The sequence below is a fragment of the Onychostoma macrolepis genome, chromosome 04, assembly GCF_012432095.1.
Source record: "Onychostoma macrolepis isolate SWU-2019 chromosome 04, ASM1243209v1, whole genome shotgun sequence".
NCBI lineage: Eukaryota > Metazoa > Chordata > Actinopteri > Cypriniformes > Cyprinidae > Onychostoma > Onychostoma macrolepis.
The window spans coordinates 33818489-33840082 of NC_081158.1; the positions used below are offsets into that span (position 1 = coordinate 33818489).

The following is a 21594-nucleotide window of genomic DNA, read 5'->3' on the forward strand; positions in this document are numbered from 1 at the left end:
GTAATGTAATATAAAATATTAAAAACAATTTTTGGCCTTATTTCTTGGCTATATTTTATGATATAAAATATATATATTTTTTATTCATTTTATTTTAAAAATATATAAAATATATTTTATATATTTATCTGATTTCAAATAATTCAACTATTACATATAATAGAATTGTTTATATTAAAAAAAATAAACAAATCTATAACAATGCATATGTAAATATTTATATATAGTATTAAATATTAAAAAGTCTCTGGTTATATTTTTTGGCTATATTTTATATGAAAACTAATATAGTTACAGTTTCTAAGTAGTTTCTCCAACACTGCTTGGCAAAGCTTTTACAGATAAAAGTGACACATTCACTGTGTCCATGAAAACACTGCCTTTTTAGGACTCACAAAATAAAAAGGACAAATGCACATTGAATAACTGAATAAAGAGCTCAAATAGTCACTAATGGCCGCCAACGCTATTAAAAAGCTTCCCGACTGTTTACTGACCCATCTCTCTCTCTCTGTTTCTCTTCAGTTCATCGCATTTGCCTCCTTGTTCTTCATCCTGGTCTCCATCACAACCTTCTGCCTGGAGACACACGAGGCCTTCAACACGGTCATCAACAAGACAGAAGCGTTTCGCAACGACTCCTTCACGGACTTCAGCCAGCAGTACGAGATCGAGACGGACCCGGCACTCACCTATGTGGAGGGCGTCTGCGTGCTGTGGTTCACCTTCGAGTTCCTGGTGCGCGTGACCTTCAGCCCAGACAAGCTGGAGTTTGTCAAGAGCATCCTGAACATCATAGACTTCGTGGCCATTTTACCCTTTTACCTGGAGGTGGGCTTGAGCGGACTCTCCTCCAAAGCCGCCAAAGACGTCTTGGGCTTCTTGCGCGTGGTCCGCTTCGTGCGCATCTTGAGGATCTTCAAGCTGACGCGGCACTTCGTTGGCCTGCGTGTATTGGGACACACCCTCCGGGCGAGCACTAATGAGTTCCTGCTGCTCATTATCTTCCTCGCGCTGGGCGTCCTCATCTTCGCCACCATGATCTACTACGCCGAGCGGATCGGAGCCAGCCCCAACGACCCAACGGCTAGCCACCACACCATGTTCAAGAACATCCCCATCGGCTTCTGGTGGGCCGTGGTCACCATGACCACTCTGGGCTACGGAGACATGTACCCTCAGACGTGGTCGGGTATGGTAGTCGGCGCGCTCTGCGCCCTCGCCGGCGTGCTGACCATAGCTATGCCCGTGCCCGTCATCGTCAATAACTTCGGCATGTATTACTCACTCGCCATGGCCAAACAGAAGCTCCCTAAGAAGAGGAAGAAACACATCCCTCAGGTGGTGCAGACCGGCTCGCCGTCCTACTGCAAGACGGACCTGAGCACAGCCTGCAACAGCACTCAGGGGGAGCTGTGTTTGGGACAGAGCCGAGGACTGGAGCGCCACCGCTCAGGTGAGAGAAGCTCGCCTGTTTCACACTGTAAAAGATGGAGTGTGATGCTTTTTTGGGTGTTCAGGGACTCTGGATGCTGGGGGAATGGTGAAAAGCTTGAATTGTAAAAAATGCTGATAAACATCTAATTTAGGCTTTTATTGACATATAAACACTAGTGCTGTCAAACGATTAATCGCATCCAAAATAAAAGGTTTTATTTACATAATATATCTGTGTGTACTGTATATATTTATTATGTGTATATATAAATACACACACATACAGTATATATTTTGAAAAATATTTACATGTATTTACATGTATATATTTATATTCATATAATTTATATTATAAATAAATATATTTAATATATAAACATAACATATTTTTCTTAAATATATACATGCATGGGTGTGTATTTATATATAAATAATAAATATACACAGTACACATACTATGTGAACAAAAACTTTTATTTTGGACGCGATTAATCACGATTAATCGCTTGGCAGCACTAATAAACACACATATATAGAGCATGGACATTAGGGCTGTGACTGTGAATCGATTCTGAGAACTTCCGAATGCATCATGATTCTCTCTGGAATTGATTCTGAGCTTAGATTTTAACAGCAGATGGCGCTCTAATCTAGTTTTTATTCGTACACTCAAATGCTCATGAAGAGGAGTGCTTTCACCAGCCGAGAATGCTGTTATGAAGTGAGATTAATGTAAACGCAGCCCACTGTGAACACCCTTGTAATTCGCTTCAACCTTTTGAATTTTATGAATGATTATTTTAGGTTGAAGTGTGTGTAAGGATTTGGAAACAAGCAGAGTACGGCTATTTCTGAAGCATGCAGTGCCATCTGCTGTTCAAAACTAAGCTCAGAATCGACTTGAGAAAGAATAGCGATGCATTCAGAACATGTGATTTATTTGATTTATGTGTGTTTAATAATATATAATGGTATAAATACAATATGTAATACAATATGATAGCGCAAATACATATTAAATGTAAATATGAAAGAGGAAAATTAAATGTCGTAAACATTTAATTTAGGATTTTATTCACATATAAACACATAGAGCTCTCTTCTGTTTACAGACGCTTAATGTGATTCGCTCTGTTTTTGTGTGATTAATAATATATAATGATACTGTATGATATGGAATACAATATAATAAAGCAAATATATGTTAAATATAAATATGAAGAATGAAAATGAAGAAATGCTGCCTTGACAACTGAAAAGAATGTAACAACTCAAATAAAATAAGCTGACATACTAAAATTAATAAAACTAAAACTGAAATAAAATAAATTAGAGCCAAATCATTAATCATAATAATAATTTTAGTATTTCAACTTAAACTTATTTAATTTCAGTTAGTTGGCAAGACAGTTTAAAATAAATTATTATTATTAATATTAATAATAATGTTTATGTATTAATTTAAAACTGTTGTGGCAGCTACTAACTGAAAAGAAGTTTAAGTTGAAACACTAACATTACTAATTTAAGTAAAAAAGAAATGATGTTGTTGTTGTTGTTGTTGTTATCATTTAATAACTGCTTTGGCAGCTAACTGAAATAAGTTTAAGTTGAAATGCTAAAATTACTAAAACTAAAACTGAAATAAGAAATTAAAGCCAAAAAGAAATGAATTAAATATTGTTATTATTATTATTATTATTACATTATCAAAATAAATTAATAAAATGGCAAAAGCACAAAACAAACTGACTAAAAATGACTAAGATTAAGATAAAAACTGAAAATATAAAAATAAAACCTAATTCAAAATATCAATGAATACTATAATAGTATACAAATAATATTAAAAAACATAAAGTTGGAAGTATTGTTAAGAGGTTGTTAACAGATGTGTTGTAAATGTAAACAGATTTAATTTAGGCTTTTATTCACATATAAACATGCATAGACGCATGCAGAAGCTTCTGTGTTTACCATATGTGATTCGCTCTAGGTATGTGTGTTTATATGTGAATAAAAGCCTAAATTAAACATGTTCATCATATAAAGCAATCGTGTTTTTTCAGAAGACTTCAATTAAACCGCTTGGTTCATATGGATTTGCTTTGATCTTTTTGGATGTTTTATGTTTTGGTTACTTGGATTTTCATTGGAGGGACTGTAAACACTCAGGATTCATTAAAAAATATCTTAATTTGTGCTTCAAAGATTAACCTAAGTCTTTTGGGTTTGGAACGGCATGAGGACAGAGTTTTCATTTTTGGGTGAACTATCACTTTAAATTTGATGGTAGTTCAGCGTTTAGCATTTATGTAGTTTAACTTTAGTTTAACTTTAACTTCAACTTTAAATTTGCCAAATGTCTGCCAAATGCATGCATGCATGGAAATGTAAATTTGTGCATGCTTAAAAATGTAAAAAAAAAAGCAATGAAAGTCCACACAGCTTGTGCACTATATTTCACTAGTCATATGAAAGCTTTTGTGTGAGAAACAGACAATGTAAGTCATTCACTCTTATCATACACTCCAGTGTAGCTCTTAATCAGTCACATGGCACATAGTAGCCAATGACATGAGCCGTGAATGACGACATTGTTTTTGAATTGAAAACAAGTGGAAAGGAGGCTTTGAACAACATGAATATGGACAGTTTCATTTTGACTGAATTATATCTTATATCTATTGCATGGAGTTATGAATTTAGGATTTGTATTTCCTGGTTGAAGCTGATATTTCTTGGAGATCTGAGCATGAGAGGCTGAAGATCTAGCGCAGATCGCCTGTTGCCACGGAGATAAGGGTGCGAGGAGATGGGCTGTGTTTCAGTCTGACATAAGAGACAATAGTGAGAATGAGAAAGTGTGCAGGGATGTGCATGCTGGTGAACGATCCGAGGATGAAGTCTGAACAATGGGAAAAACCTTTGGAAAATTAGGCGCTTAATTAGCTGTCCAACTGTTTTTGAGCACAAAAATACATGTGTGTTATGCTAAGTCAGAAATGCATCTTATCTGGGTCAGGTGAACCTGAAATCAGTCTAATTGTACAGTGCTGACTAAGCAGTATATACAGATTTTACATTACTGACCTTTAAGTCATCACTGCGTTTTCATGATCAGTGTTGATAATGTCGGTAACACTTTATTTTAGGGTCTCTTAATTAGTTGCTTATAAGCATGCATATTACTAAAATATTAGCCATTTATTAGTAGTAATTAAGCACATATTAATGCCTTACTCTACATGACCTTATTCTACATCCCTAATCCTACCCAATACCTAAACTTAACAACTACCGCACTAACTATTAATAAGCAGCAAATTAGGAATTTATTGAGGGAAAAGTCGTAGTTAATAGTGAATAAGTGTTCCCTATTCTAAAGTGTTACCATAATGTTAACTAAATCTAAATCTATTAAAAATTGTTTCCATCTTTTGAAATAAAGCTGAAATAAAATATGAATATTTTCTAAATATAAATGTTTTCATGATCAGTGTTGCTAATGTTAAAATGCTAAACCTGATATATATATATATATATATATATATATATATATATAATATAAATTTTATTTTTATATATTTTTACATGGCTTCTAAGTGAAATAAAATGTTTGTTAAAAACTGAAATAAAAATGAAGCAAAAACTAATTATTATTATTATATATATTACATTACATTATATGATTATATACAGTTGAAGACAAAATTATTAGCCTCCTATGAAATATTTAATAAATTTTCAAATAATTCCCGAGTGCCGTTTAACGGAGAGAAGATTTTTTCAACGCAGCATTTCTAAACATAATACTTTATTTAGGAAGCTTGGAGTGGTTGTAATACAAATAGAAACAAAATTATAAACAAGAAAATCTACTGGTCAAAATGATTAGCCCTCTGATGTTAATAGTCAATGGTGTATCCCTTTTTATGATAATAGCCTTTAGTCGTTTGTTGTAGTTTTCAACAAGTTTCAAGCATGTCTCCTGAGGAGTCGCAGTCCATTGCTCCTCAGCAAATCTCTCAAGCTCCTCCAGATGTGTTGGTCTCCTGGCATGGACGCTGGTCTTCAGTGAGCCCCACAGATTTTCTATTGGATTCAAGTCTGGGCTTTGTGCAGGCCAGTCAAGGACGTTCACTTTGCTCATTTGGAGGTAGTTCTTTACCAGAAGTGAGGTTTGCTTTGGGTCATTGCTGGAAGACAAAACGTCGACCCAAACCATTTTTTGTTGCAGATTGCCTGAGGCTGTCTTTCAAAATCTTCTCGTAGTCTTCTCGTAGAACTTCAAAAGAGTTCTAGTCTTATCTCATCTGACCAAGGACACGTTTCCAGTATGCATAATTTGTTCTGCAGGTTGTCCTTTAAACTTCAGTCTAGCTTCAGAAGTGGATTTTTTTTCTTGGTCGGCAACCTCACAGTCCATTCCTTTGTGGGCCTCTATTGACCATCTTCATTGAGATCAGTCCCAGACTTGACTAAATCATTCACTAGTGTCTTGGCAGTTGTTCTTGGGTCTTTAGAAACCTCTCTCAATAGCTTTCTTTACAAAGTTTTTGAAATTGTTCCCTCCCTGCCTCTGTTCTCCACTGTGTGGGTCTCTTCAAACTTCTTGATGATACTTCTCACGGCAGGTCTTGACACTTGAAAATGCTTTGATAAATGTGTATATGCTTCTCCTCCTTTGTGAGCATAGACAATTCTTTTTCTCATGTCTAAACTATTTTTTTTTTTTGTCTTTGCCATTATGGCAGTATTATTTTACTAGTTGTTTTGCAAGATACTAATCCTCAGTTTACAGTGTAATTTAAAGGATTATAGGATTAATTAGGTTAATTAGGCAAGTCAATGGACAACAGTGGTTTGTTCCGTACCCAATCAAACAGATCATTTTCTTAAGGGGGATAATAATATTAACCTTAGCCATTTATTTATTTATTTTTTTTAAATAATTATTTTATTCCCGGCAAATTGAAATAAATAAGGCTTTGTCCAGATAAAAAAATGTAATAAGAAATACTGTGTTAAAATTCCCTTTACTCTGTTAAACATTACTTGGGAAATATTTGAAAAAATATTGAAATTTCATTGGGGGCTAATAATTTTGTCTTCAATTGTGTGTGTGTATATATATATATAAATTGAAGCCAGAATTATTTTTAATTTTAGTTATTTTTAACTGCCTTGGCTGAAATAACTAACTGGTCTAACTTAAGTTTTATAAAAAAAAATAAAAATAAAAAAAAAATTATAAATTAAAGCCAAAATAAATATTATATTATTAAAAAAAAAAAAAAAAAGTTAAAAGGCCAAAAAAAAAAAAAAAAGACTAAAATGACTGAAATTATGAAAAATAAAAGCTAGTTAAAATATTAAAAAATACTATAATACTATGAATATTAAAATAACACTGTAATCGATTGAGAAGTGAAAAAATGCACATGTAAATGCATATTTTACTTATGGAAATGTGTTGAGATGAAGTGATGGATATCAGTCAATGATGCATCATACAAATGACAAAAAGTACTAAAATGAACATTGTCATGTGATTATTATACATTTAACGATCTCGCTTTCAAGCTCTTTCCCAAAACGTAGCGATGCATAATTTCCCATTGACTATTGTTTTAATTCTGTCTCCTCACTCACAGATGTCTGTCTGTGTTGTTATATTTTCATGAATGCATAATTCAAGATCTTTTTAAGTTGTTTTCCTCGTGGGGATCATTAGCTTGGTCCCACTATCTTCTGATGACTCACTTGTTCGACCCAGTTTCGGTCCTATTTCCATCCTGTGTTTGACCTCTCACCTCTGTCTCTAGCCGTTCTGCGTCCCAAATAAGCAGCTGTCGTTTCTCACCGTTTCCCACCAGTGCTGTCTGCCGACTGCAGCGCAGGAAGTGACATCACCATGTCTCCGGAGGAGCGGATACCCATGCGGCTCTCCAGCTCTCGAGAACAGGACCATCACACCGAAGGGACCTGCTTCCTGCTGGCAGCCAGCGACTACACCTGCACAGCAGACGCAGCCATTCGCAAAACGGGTACCTGATCGACCAATCACAGCCCTCCGTTCTTCACATCAGCATATATGTAGCCAATCAAAACCCATCTGAACCCATTTCATCCCTTCTCATTGAATATCTGCCATTAATTCATCCACATACATCAACATTCACTCATGGATGGAAATGAAGGACTTTAGCTGTTCAGAAGAGACTCTGAGGTTTATGTTGATTTCTAGCTTGCGTCATCGCCAGTGCTAGTCTGTTCAATAGTCATTACTGCATTTTCAAGGCGGTAATGAAAATGAGTTTTTTTTTTAACATTAATTACTAACATGATGCATAATTACTTTAATACATTTTAAATATATATTGTATTACATAATTAAAATTAGGTTTTATACATAAATTACTACCATGATGCATTTTTCACAATTTAAATTTAAAATATATATATTACAGCAATGAAAATGTTTTTATATAAATTACTACCGAAATGTATAATTACTTTACAATTAAAATTTAAATAAAATTAATTACTGTAAATCAATATATTTTACATAAATTACTACCATAATGCATAATTTTCACAATTTAATTTGTAAATATATATTGTAGTACAAAAATGAAAATTAGAGTTTTTTTTTAACATAAAATACTACTGTGATACATAATTATTTCACAATTTAAATGCATATTATATTACAGCAATTGAATGTAGATTTTTTTTAAACATTAATTACTACCATAACGCACAATTGTCACCATTTAAATTTAAAAGATTGTATTACAGTCAAAATTATTTATTAATTTTTACGTAAATTACTACTATGACTACTAAAATTATTTCACAGTTTAAATGTTAAATATGTATTGTATTACAGTAATGAGAATTCGATTTTTAACTATTTTTTTTAATAAATTCCAAATAAATTTTTAAATATATAATGTATTACAGTAATGGAAATTATATTTTTTATTTTGCATGAATTACTACCATGATGCATAACTACTTACTATTTTAAAATTTAAATATGTTGCATTACAGTACCAAAAATTTGAATTTGTTTTTTCATGCATAATTAATTCACAATTTATTGTATATCTGTTTTCCTCGCTCTTTATTTTGCTCTCCTAAACATGCATCTTCCGTTAGTTTTCTAGATTTTCTGGTTTGCATGTTGCATAGCTTTGGCTGTTGTGACTGAACTAGCGTGACCCCGTAGCCAGGCAGATGTTGAGCGCCTGAGGCCACACGCCGCACTGTTTGACACACACAAACGCTAGGCTAATAACCCTACTGGGAGGTTAAACGTGTGTGTTTGTAAGGTCAAGCTCTGTCACAGCCTGCCGTCCCTCAGCACAAGCAGAGCGAAAGGCCATTAGAAGGTTACAAACAACCCGTTAAATACACTATTATTGTATGCCTGTACATGTCAATACACACACACACACACACAGAGATGAGTTTATTTGTTTGTTTGTGTATTTATTTATTTATTTATCTTTTTTGTGTATTTTATCTCAAGCATCAGGACAACAGGTCTAATATGTTAGGGCCAATGTTTTATCTTTTATTTTATTTTTTATTTATTGTTTTATTTTAAAAATTATATTTTATCAAAAATTATATTATCATTAAAATGTATATTTTATCTAAGACGATAGAAACAAATATATATTTAATAATTTAATATATTTTAATACATTACTTTTAAATAAACATAAATGTAATATAATTAATAATATGTATTATGCTAAATTATATTATCATATGTTTATTTATATACATCTAAATGTCAAATAAAATAAATATTTGTGTATATAGATATGTATAATAAATATTGTTATAAAGACAATTACATACACAATATTTGATCCTTTTTAAACATATTTTTAAATAAATGTCTATATAATTTTATTATTATAATTAACAATGTAATTATAAATATATACATTTTTATATTAATAACAATTATTAAAAATACATACTATATATGTGTATATTACAATATTTTATCTTAAGCATCAGGACAATTGCTCTGACTAATCATCTTTCATCATAATGTACCTTTTACGCATAATACATTCTGATATACATGATATGGTACTTTACTAATTAATATGATTTACTTGCATTGATCATCGTTCCTTGATATGTAAACAACATTCTATAATTACATATATGGTCAGGACCGATACTGTACACTGTTTGTACATCGTTGCTCAAACGCTGTCCATAAAAGACTTGAGCAAGATATGCAGAAATGAGACGAGGTTTGTGCAGTTTTAGTCAGCATTTCCATCCAGACTGGCTTTTCTTGAAATATTTGTTGAATTTGATTCATACCTTTTCCATCATCATCATCATCGTCATCATCACCACCACCATGATCATCTTCATCATCACTGTGTTTTAGTCTTCTGAAAGAGTTGTAGTAATTTGTTTAGGAACTGATGTGCTTTGATCATTGAGCAGTTGAGTTTCTCACAATCACTGAGTGCATGATTTACTCACAAACCATGTTCAGCCATCAAAACGAAACAAAGACGAGCCAAAAAATCTTCCAGACGTCTTGATGGTTCTGATGGCTGGACGCAGTGAATGTGATGGTGTGTGTTTGTGTGTGCATGTGTCATGTGTCACGTCTCACGCCGTCTCGTGTTTGTTTTGTGTGTTTTGTGCACTTCATGTTGCGTCTGAAGACTTTGACAGCGTCTCTCTCCAGTGACCTCGCCCTACAGCTCGCCCTCCCGCTCCCATGCCCCGCCCACCTGCTGAGGCCACGCCCACTCCAAATGACTCCGCCTGCTGTGGGCGGGGCTGTACATTATCCTCTCCCACTATGAATATAGCCATTATTATGTACTACTGTACGTAACTGTATATGGAGTGATAATATAAAGTTTGTACGAAGAAATATTGGGGTAAACCTCACAAAATTTTGCTTAATAAAAATTAAGCCTGTTTTTCAAACTTTTGTTTTGCTTAGTAACTTTGTTATATTTTAAATATATATTGTATTAGAGTAAAGAATGAGATTTTATTTTACATAAATTACTACCATGATGCATAATTATTTCAAAATGTACATTTTTATTAAACACTGTATTACAGTAGTGAAAACACTTTTTTTTTTAACAAATTACTTCCAATTATTTCACAATTTTAATTTTAAGTATATATTGTATTACAGTAGTCATTAAATTACTAACATGATGCATTATTACCACAATTTAAATTTAAATAATAATAATTAATAATATGTTGTTATATATTGTTATTAAAATATACATTTTATGTACTTGCATAAAATGTGGAAGGAAAAATGTGCTTAATTGACATGAAAATAATGTCACAATGCAAAAAATCATAAGAGTCCTAAAAACTGGCTGTATTTTCTTCATGAACATTTTTTTTATTTTTTTTTTGCGAGATTTTCCCATTTAATGTGATCTTCTTGTATTAAGCATTTATTCAGGAAGAGTTGAGGAAGCTTCCACAAGTGCGATCAGAAGCAGAATTTGGTGTCTGTGGCGTGTCTGTCTGTCTGTCTGTCTGTCTGTGTACGTGTCGCTGAACGTCTGCGAGTGAAGCGTTGGACGCATGACTTCTGTCTCGTTGCACTGGTTGTACACACAGATCACTGCTCAGAGGTTGTGTTCACGGGGCTCAAGCGAGCAGAGGCGAACGTTCTGTCTTAAAGGAGACGAGACTTGCGAGACTCACAGGTAACAGACGCTCTCGTGCTGTGTGATGTCACTGGGGAGAGAAAATGACTCTGATTGGCCCAACTTGATCTGATCGCTCTCAGATGCTGCTGAATCTTTAGGACTATTTATAGAAAAGAGTTCAAATCAACATGAAACACTATTGCATCTACTACATTTGATTGGAGCACCCTGTACTCCCAAAAACACCTTCCTGGTCTAATTGTGCAAAATAAGTGCATGTTTTAATCAAACTTTTTTACTTGCAGAATTCAGTGGGGTGTTTTTTAATATCATTGAGATGCTGTTATAGTTTTATTAATATTTTGAGTTAGCTTCAGTTTTACTTTGGGTTTTCGTTTTAATTTTAGTCTTTAATTTTAGTTTAACTATAAACTAATAATAATTCATTTAATTTTAGTGAATTTTTAGTTATTTTTAGTTTTTCATTTTTAGTTATTTTTTAAATGTCTATGCAGTTTAGATTTAGTTCAGCTGTAATTGAGGTTTTATTTCAGTTTTCAGTTATATCATTGAGATGCAATTACAGTTTTTATTGATTGGTTCTTATTTTCTCTTTCCTTTTTTAATTTTAACTTTAGTTAAATGTTTTGTAATTTTATTGTATATTTTTGCCATTTTTATTTATTCATTTATTTTAACTGGCTCCATTTAATTAGGACTTTAGTCAAGACTTTAATTTGGGTATAAGTTTTTTTTTTCTTCCAAAAGTAATTATATTTTGCAAAAAAATGAAACCAATTTTTATTTTTGAAAATACATGTGCATGTAGAATGTAGGAATTACTGCATAAAATCTCAGTCTTTCAAAGATCTAAATAATAAATTAAGAGAATAAATTTTGCCTACAGAAAATGAAAGCAGACATCACCTACCTAATTAGAGCCAGTTGTTTTAATTGGAGGGGTTGAATAATTATGAATAATTAAATATGTTTTTATAAAACATGCCATTATGAATTGTGTGCAGGAATGTGTGTTTAGGAGTTTTGATCTCATGTTGATTTGATCTCACTCTGTTGATGTAAACTGTAAATGCATCAGTGAGTCATATATATTTCTATTCATGCTTGCAGAAACATTCATAGTCATAACTAATTTAACACATGGTCTGACTGAAAATCTTCCATCTTTCATTATTAGCTACAGACCGACAGCTCACATCACCCGAGTCATTCATCTGCATCCTCTGACCTCTGTCATTCATATGTACTGTGTGTGTTTGTAGCTAATGCTAATTCAGAGATTTGTCCTGAGCATCATGTGAGTGAATTTGGAAGGGACGGTTGCTAAGCAACTGGTGTAGGGAGATTTTGTGTCACGCATCCTCGGCATAAACTTCATTTAGCACTTTGTGTCCACACCCTGTGCAGTGTGTTACCTGAACAAGTGCTGTCTGCTCACTGTGCACGTCCTGTATGTGTGGCTGTACATCACTGATTATCTGTAAATCTAGAAAATATGTGTGTATTTAGAGAAATATGATGTTAGGGTCAATCTCACAAAGAAATATCCATGTCAAATTTCAGCCCAAAAAAAAAATAAATAAAAAAATAAAAATTGCATTGTAACATTTTCATAAGTATATTTTATTTAAAGTTTACTGTGATGCATAACATCTGTTTTTTATCACTGCCTGGAAACAATGATTCAAAATTCAGTGTAAAAATGCTGCCAAAATAATGTCACGATGCAAATTTAATGTACTTTTCATTCAAGCTATTTGACCCAGACGTTGTTTGCATATAAAAATGAAACCTCATTTATTGTGTTGCACATTGTTAATAACAATTAAGGACGTTTTCTTTAATGTAGAAAATGCATAACTGTAATGCATAAAACATAAATACAAACAATGCTGTCAAAATACATTATATTAATGCAATTTTCCTTTTTATTCATGCAAAATATAATTTCTTATTTGTATTTTAGAGTTGAAGATGCAATATATTTTGTCTTTAAATAATTTAAAGAACAAATGGCAAAGATTGAAGCTTTTTGTGTAATTGTATAGAAACACAATGCTAAAAGATTAATGCATAAAAATTTGAATTTGCATATCACATTTTGTTAACGACAAGTAAGCACATTTTCTTTAATGTAGAAAATAACTGTAATGCATAAAACATAAATCTGACACAAAAAATGTCAAAATACTGATAAATGAATGCATAAAAACTAACCAATTATATTTTTCATAATGAAAAACGAACCTATTTTTTGCATTGTGCATTATGTTAATGACAATTAAGCACATTTTCTTAAACGTAAATGAACTGTAATGCATAAAATCTCATTCCACAAAGATTTTATTATTTTGGTTTTGTAAATATTCAGTACCAAAAATAGTACGAATACAGTACCGCAATGCAAATTTGAACTAGGGATGTGCGCTACGACTAATTTGACAGTTGTTTAAACGGAAGTTTTGTATCCGACTAGTCGACTAGACTAAAAGCTAGAAACACACAAAAAATGGCAAAAGAGAAAAAAAAAACTGCGTGTATAACAGCCTACACTTGAAATACTTCATCTTTGCATCACACGGTCAAATCCCTCAATGAAATCTGCTAAAAATAGGTCACGATTATGCCGTATGCTTGCCTCACGTTATCATCATTTAATTTTAGGCGGTCGTTAAATAGAAAATAAGGAAGAGCATAACTCAACATAAACCAGTGCATAGCTTATTTATTCAGATGGAGCAATGCAGAAATGGAAAATAGACTGACAGAATTCTTCCTTTTCATATAACGTTAGCCAACATATTAAAACACAAGTCAAAAACAATAGGAAAGTTTATCAAGGAATAGCATTAAAACGGCTTTTAAAAATGTACTTCATGTTGGCTATATTGTCTAAAAACAAAACAATGCTCGTTTTATATACTCAGACCATGCGCATTTGTTTAACATGTTAACGTGGTCTGGAGAAAGACGGGACTAGAGGCGATTCTGCACTTGAAAAAAACCCGCGCTCGGCAGGAACTGAAGTCACAGGCACGCAGAGAGATAACAAGCAAGCAGACCGTTTTGAAAAGAGCCTGGAAATCCCACTCCACCACCGAAGTTTAGAGGAATAGACGGCGCGGATGGGATCGCGGACTGCAGCGAAGGGTTGTAGTGTAAGACATGATTGACATTTGCTGGCTTTGGTTGGCTGCCTCCAAGCTAACGCATACGTGCCTGTATTGAATATGATTACGCATCACTCCGGTAGAGTTATTGTAAGCCAATTTGACATTACACAGTTTACACAAACTTTTCCGTTTCCTTCTAATTCAAAATAATCCCACACCTTGCTGGTTCTTCGCTGGTCATTTCGAGCTCGCCGCAACTGACATGAAGAAAACGCATGCGAGGTCTGAGGTAAAAATTTAGTTTCTGCCCAGATACGCTTTTAAAAATATTTATATATTGAAATATTTTGATATTTATTATTTTTCAAAAGTTTCATTTTAGCTTGTTGTTAAAATGTTTTAAATGTAACGTTAAAATTATGGTAATTTTTTCTCTCTCGTGTAATCGACTATTGATTCCAGTGTCGACTAGCAGGAGCTGTACCGTTTAGTCGACTAGACCCGCACATCCCTAATTTCAACATTCCTAAAAATGTGTTCATTTCCCTTTTTATTCATTCAAAATATAATTTTTTTATTTTTATTTTAGGGTGATATTTGACCCAGACATTGGTTTGACATTATTCATTAGATTTACCAGTTAAAAGATGCAGTATATGATTTTTTTTAAAGAACAAATGGCAAATATTATAAAATAATTGCACACAAAATCTCATTATACAATGATTTTATTGTATTTTTGTATTTTGTATCTTTTATTGTATATTGTATTAAATTTAGTACAAAAACAAAGTCAGAATGCACATGACAATCTTAATAGCCCTGGTTAATTTCACTTTTTATTTATGCAAAATATAAATTTTTATTTTTATTTTTGGTTGAAATTTGACCTAGATACTATTTATGAGATTCACCTGTTAAGACGTGCAATAAATTATGTCTAAAAATGACTTTTCTTTTTTATAAGAAATGTCTCTTTTTAAAGAAGAAATGGCAAATGTTGACTCTTTTGTGACGCAATACTGATGCACAGGATGTTGTTGCGTTTGCAGCTACTGTATCACCTCTGGCTGACGTACAGTTTATATCGGCCAGAGACGGGGAAGGCGGGGCCAGCAGAGACTCAGATGGATTTGATGAATTGGATTGGACAGTCTGGAATAGAATAAGCCTGTGATTGGACAGTTCTGAAAGCGGACGCTCTGTGAACAGAAACCTCACTTACGGATCGATCGGACTGCTCATGACCTGTGGATTTTCCCCGTTTTTTCTGTGTGGATACAGACTGAAGCCACTTGGCGCAATGAAAAAAAAAATCACTATATGGATAGTGAAACGTTTCCTGCTTAAAACGAGTCGGCTCTCCGTTTAATGTCGCATCTGTATAAAGGACACACATCCACCTGTGGCTTCCCCTCTGTGTCAGGTAGCAAATCAAACACCCCTCGAACCCCCTTCCAAGGCCTCTGTCGTTGCAATAAGTGTATTAAGATGTGTAGAGGCACAAGTGTTTAAAAATGAAGTATTAGTGTATCGAATATACTAAACTAAAGAGTAGAGAGAGAGTAAACATGATGAGCTTAATAAATGTGACCTTCAGTCATTTATGCTTTTTATTTACTCTAGTATCTCTGGTGGATTCATTGTTGTCCGTGTGTGTGTATGTTTGTATGTGGGATGTTGATCTCAAGCGGCACACTTAAAGGAATAGTTCAGCCAAAAATGAACATTTACTCACTCTTATCCCATCCAAGATGTAGATGAGATTTGGAGAAATGTAGCATTCCATCACTTGCTCACCAATGGATGCTCTGCAATGAATGGGTGCCGTCAGAATGAGAGTCCAAACAGCTGATAAAAGCATAACAATAATCCATAAATTATACACACCACTCCAATCCATCAATTAACATCTTGTGGCATTTTAACTTCAAATCACATAAAATAACGAGTCCTCTATTCATAATATTGCTCTTTCCAGTGAAAAAGTCATCTGGTCTGAATCAGGAGAGAAATCTGCACAGATCAAGCACAAAACATCTCTAAACAAATATATGGCTGGATTTTGATGTGAGAGGAGAACAGGAGATGGGTTTTTTCACTAGAGGAAACGTTGTTATGGATTACCCAGCTATAACATTTTTAAGTAATGTTTATGGAATGTTCTTATAACATTATTGATACTTCATATACGTTCTCATAACATTGAGAGAAAACGTTCTTAGGACAACATTCGCAGAATGTCCTTATGATGTAATTTGCACTTGATGAATGTTTTAAAAAACGTTTTTGTAACTTTTAAATAACTTTATATTTGGACATTTTTACATTCTTAGAATATTGACATTAAAAGTTTGAATAATGCTGTATTTTGGGTGAAAGTTAGTAGAATGCTGTAAGAAACATTTTTATAATTACGACAAGAAAACTGAACATGTTCCCACAATGTTTTTATAACCTACAGTTGTTACCTGGGTTTGGACTCGTATTTTGGCCGGAAGCAACAGTTTGAAGTTAAAAAACATCTTGAGGATTGATTTGTTTCTTACAAACACACAGCTTTTGGCTTCACAAGACATTAACTGATGGACTGGAGTGGTGTGGATTATTGTGATGTTTTTATCAGCTGTTTGGGCTCTCATTCTGACGGCACCCATTCACTGCCGAAGAAAGTGATGGAATGCTACATTTCTCCAAATCTGATGAAGAAACAAACTCATCTACATCTTAGATGGCCTGAGGGTGAGGACATTTTCATCAAATTCTTCATTTTGGGCTGAAGTAGTGCTTTACAGACCTCATGAAATGGCTTCAAAGCACATTTTTAAATGACCACTATGCTTTCATTTGCGCAGCTGCGTTGATCCCAACTCTGCGCCATTGGTTGAGTCCCATATCAAGCTAAAATATTTGAAGGAATTTCAACATTTATACCTAAAATGTTTTTAATGTGTACATCTTCTAAAATGTTAATTTTGTCAGGTTTTAATGTAAATGAGCAGATATGAAGCCACAAAACCTCGTCTTGAATGTCTTGCGGTCTTTGATTGTGTGTTGATTTTTCGCAGTTCTCTTTCTCTTCCCCGTTTCCTGGAAAATTTGCCCAGTGCAACAATCAGATGTGATGTGCAATAATGATGTGAAACAAAGCTGCACCGATTCACACTGTGATTTCAGTTCAGTCCGTGACAGACGCCGCAGCAGAGCCTCTGAAAACACACGCGCGGCACGGACGCTTTCGCTCTAATTAGAACCTTTCTTTTCCTTCAGCCATGGAGAGATTAGAGCTGTCACATCAGAGTGTGTGTGTGTGTGTGTGTGTGTGTGTGCACATTTCATGAAACCTGTCAAGAACATGTCCAGGTCACATTTCACTGCAAAATCAAAAGAAAACTTGAATAAAATAGATTTTGCATAAAGAAAGTGAAGTCTATTTTAGGATCAGTAAGTTTTTTTTTTTTTTTTTGCATTTTGACATTATATTTAATGTGCACATGAGTACTTTTTTTTTTTTCTTTATAAATTGAAAGCAGTGATAATAGTAACATGAATAAGTACTGTGTAATATATAGGCTATGACAAAAAAAATAAATACATTACCATTCAAATGTTTGAGGTCAATAACATTTTTGTAATGATTATGCTCTCCGAGGCTGCATTTATTTGATCAAAAATACAGTAAAAATTGTGAAATATTACAATTTAAAATATGTTTTATAAGAATATATTGTAACATGCAATTTAATACTGAAATGTAATGCTGTATTTTCAGCATCATTACTTCAGTCTTCAGTGTCACATGATCCTTCAGAAATTATTCTAATATGCTGATTTGCTGCTCAAAAAACAATGATTATTATCACCAATGTTGAAAACTGTTGTGCTTTATATTTTTTGTGGAAACTGTGATGCATTTTTTTTTTAGGAGTCTTAACATTATAAAAGTCTTTACTGTCACTTTTGATCAGTTTAATTTAATGTGCCCTTGTTGAATAAATGTTATTCTTAAAAAAAGTGATATAATCAAATTGTGTTTGTTTGCTTGTTTTTTTTTTCAACAAGAATTGTCACTAAACTAAAATCACAATACAATAAACCTTATTGGTCAAAAAATAGGCATCATTTTCTATATGCATAATTTTTATTTAAATTTTTTTGGATTTTGGGTTAAATGTGAGCTGGACAAGTCCTTGACAGGTTTTTGTGTATGCGTGTGTGTGTGTGTGTGTGTGTGTGTGTGTGTGTGTGTGCGTGTTTTCCCACCACCCACAGAACTTAAGAGGATAGTATTCTTCATGTTAATATTATCTGCTGCTTTAAGAAGTCAGGGCACCGTTTCAAATATATATGACAAAAATGTAAAGGTATATATATATATATATTTTTGAACTTAGATCTTGTATTTTTGTGTCTCTTGATGAGTCTCATTGTCAGTCCCACGGTGTATCTGTATGTCCACTCTGTGCAGACTGTGAACCTGGAGTGTTTTTATGTTTCAGTGATTGGAGTTTTGAACATGTATTGTGGAGTCATTTGTCGGCCTTTTGTAGTGCATGCAAAGACCCATGGTCAAAATGTAAAGACTGCGTCTGAAGAATATGTACAGTTCAATGCAATGTGAGACAGTCGGATAAACATATTAACCTTGTAAAAAAACAAACAGCTTTCTTTTCTTTCTGTTTAAAACGCACTGCATCGCCTGGACTGCCCAGAGGAGAATGATGTTTCTCAGATGCTGCTCTTTCATAGCACTGAGTTTTCTTTCAACTTTGCCTCAGATGTTTCTATGGAAGCCTGTTTCCTCCATGGAATAAAAAATAAAAGGTAAACTGGACTTTTTAATCTCACAATTCAGACTTTTTTTCAGAATTGTGAGATGTCAAGTAAGAACTGCAAGATATAAAGTCAGAATTGTAACATTTGAACTTCAAAGGGAAAAAGTCCAAAATACGAGAGAGAAATTCAGATTTTCGAGTTTAAATCTCATAATTCTCACTTCTTGCAATTCTGAGTTTACATCTCACAATTGATCCTTTGCAAAAACCCTGCCATCCTTAGTTACCGTTGCTATCTCGGACAAGCCATGCCACTTTCACACTACATATGTTCTCACGCTGGAAAAAAATACATTAGAGGAAACTGACAACACACTGACAGACAAGACAGAGCAGGTTACTTCTGGTATGGAACAAGGTCTCAGCTTTCAAATTCTGTCATTTTTTAAGAAATTCAAACAATAAATACCGTTTGTGGCTTTTTAAGGTGTCGTGACGGATCACTGTATTGCCAAGCGGCACACGCGAACCGATCGTCTTTTCAAATTTACTTAAAGCTTGTAATGAACATGAATGAACATCAGAACATATTTTATTTCAACTGCGGAAAGATGTTCAGGTCCACCGAAGTTAATCTACTCTCCTGTCTGATTTGTTTGTCCGACAAGATTGTGGATTCGGCATTATGATTGGTCAGATCGCCTGTCGATCAAGCTCTTTCTGAAGGGTCATTTCTGACTTTTTCTGTGAATTCTGACTTCATATCACGAATCTGAGAAAAAAAGAGAGAATTTTGAGACAAACTCAAAATTGCAAGAAAAGGTTATAATTGCGAGTTAAAATGTTGCAATTGCCTTTATTTTATCAAGTGGAAACAAGCTTCCTTATGTCTCAATAAGGAAATAAAAGCAGACACAAGTGAGTTTTGGCATACAGTAAAGTGTGAAGATGAAGATAGCAGCTCAGATCCTTCATAGTGAGATCTCTGGCTTTTGTAGATCTCTGCAGACTTTAGTAATAGATCACTGTTTGAGACATTGTTGAGATCTCTCGAGGAGAGAGGTGTGCATTTGCAGGGGTCTTTCTGAGAAACATCTGAGAACTTCAGCAAAAGTCGTTTGCTTTGCATTTACCCTCATTGCTTTCTTGGAGACACATTTGAGAAACTAAACAAACCTACACTTCATTTTTTCTTTATTGTAGTGTATCTTTTAAACCGTTTCCACACACATTCAGATGATGATTTCCATGCTCGTCGTCTTCTCTCCTATCAGCCGCTCTATATGTAGGTCTTCTTCTGTCCTGTCACTACGGACACTGTTGCCATGGTGGGGAAACAAAACAGCAGGGGGTGAGTTTGTTTTTTAGGCCGCAGACCTCCCATGAGCGACCGTATCCATAACGACCAGGGAGTTGCCGTATCCATAACAACTCATTCTCTGCACAAACCCGCTTGTGAGCAGACTGAAGTGAATAGCATGAATATTGCATCACAGTCTCTCTGTTCTTCTCTGTATGAACCGCTGTGTGATCTACAGCTCCACACACACTCAAACGTGTTTAAAGACACCACAGCTTCTAGACGAGATCAAGACTTATTCGTTTATACTAAGTGTGCAGTGATTGCATTTTCAACTGTTGCATGTGAAACAAGTTTGATTGGAAATATTGTGCTTCTTGTTGCTGAAACATGTAGCATTGATGATACTAGTACTTATTTATGCCAGTGCATGTTTCAAAACAGTTATCCATGCCTTAATGTAGTACATTTATAATGTCAAGTTTTTTTTAATGAAAAACAATATAAGAAAATAAGTAGTAATGCTATTTTGACATTTTACAATAAAATAAATTAAGCAATATAAAGGGAGCATGAGCTAACAAAGAACGTTCTCAAAGTTATGAACAAACATTTTCCAGTAATGTTAACAGAACGTTCATTCAGTGTTATCTAGTCTTAAATAATGTTATCTAGTCTCAAAATAATATCACAAAAACATTATTTATACATCATTCATGGAATGTTTTTTTTTTTTTTTTTGAAACATTTTGGTTGGTTGTTCATCTAACAGGTTTTTAAATGTTACAACTTGTTTCGGAACCTTCAGAGAACATTCAAAAGTAACATTCCATGTAAGTAACATTGCATGAATGTTCAAATGGAATGTTCCCTAAACATTCACATAACAAAATAAATGTTTTTAAAACGGAGTGTCTATTTACACTAAGTGCAAATAGCCAGCCTTGTTGGCAGAGGCTATTTACACTAACTCTGCCCACCAACGTGTGATTGGGCAATTCAACATTACAAAAGACGGTTGTCAGTTGTCAATTGTCAGCTGCAGTGGTGCAGATGGTAAAGCGTGTCATACTCCTTTCGACGCGATCGACCCGGGTTCGAATCCACCTTTTGGCGAACTTTCAAATCACATCAGAAAAGCATTTATTTTTTAATAAAAATGAAGGAAATAATCAAAAAGTTGAAAATAGAGTATCAGGTAGGGTTAGGGTAGGTGTAGTGAAGGCTTGTGTCCCAATAAGGTGGCATCCATTTAATAATTT

General features: G+C 33.8%; 1 protein-coding gene across 5 annotated transcripts in view; it reads left to right on the forward strand.

The window, feature by feature from the left end:
* Positions 1–21594, forward strand: part of kcnc2 (potassium voltage-gated channel, Shaw-related subfamily, member 2) — a 73459-nt gene that overhangs the window by 44125 nt on the left and 7740 nt on the right. The window contains exons 2-5 of one of the 5 annotated variants that reach the window (XM_058773260.1): positions 526–1456; positions 7317–7487; positions 11092–11180; positions 15310–15446. In XM_058773260.1, coding sequence (XP_058629243.1) covers positions 526–1456; positions 7317–7487; positions 11092–11153 — 1164 coding nt within the window. In that variant the 3' untranslated portion in view covers positions 11154–11180; positions 15310–15446. Of the gene's footprint in view, positions 1–525; positions 1457–7316; positions 7488–10154; positions 10382–11091; positions 11181–12321; positions 12979–15309; positions 16068–21594 lie in introns of those variants that run through there. The other 4 variants (XM_058773261.1, XM_058773259.1, XM_058773262.1 and 1 more) reach the window with 4 other exon arrangements.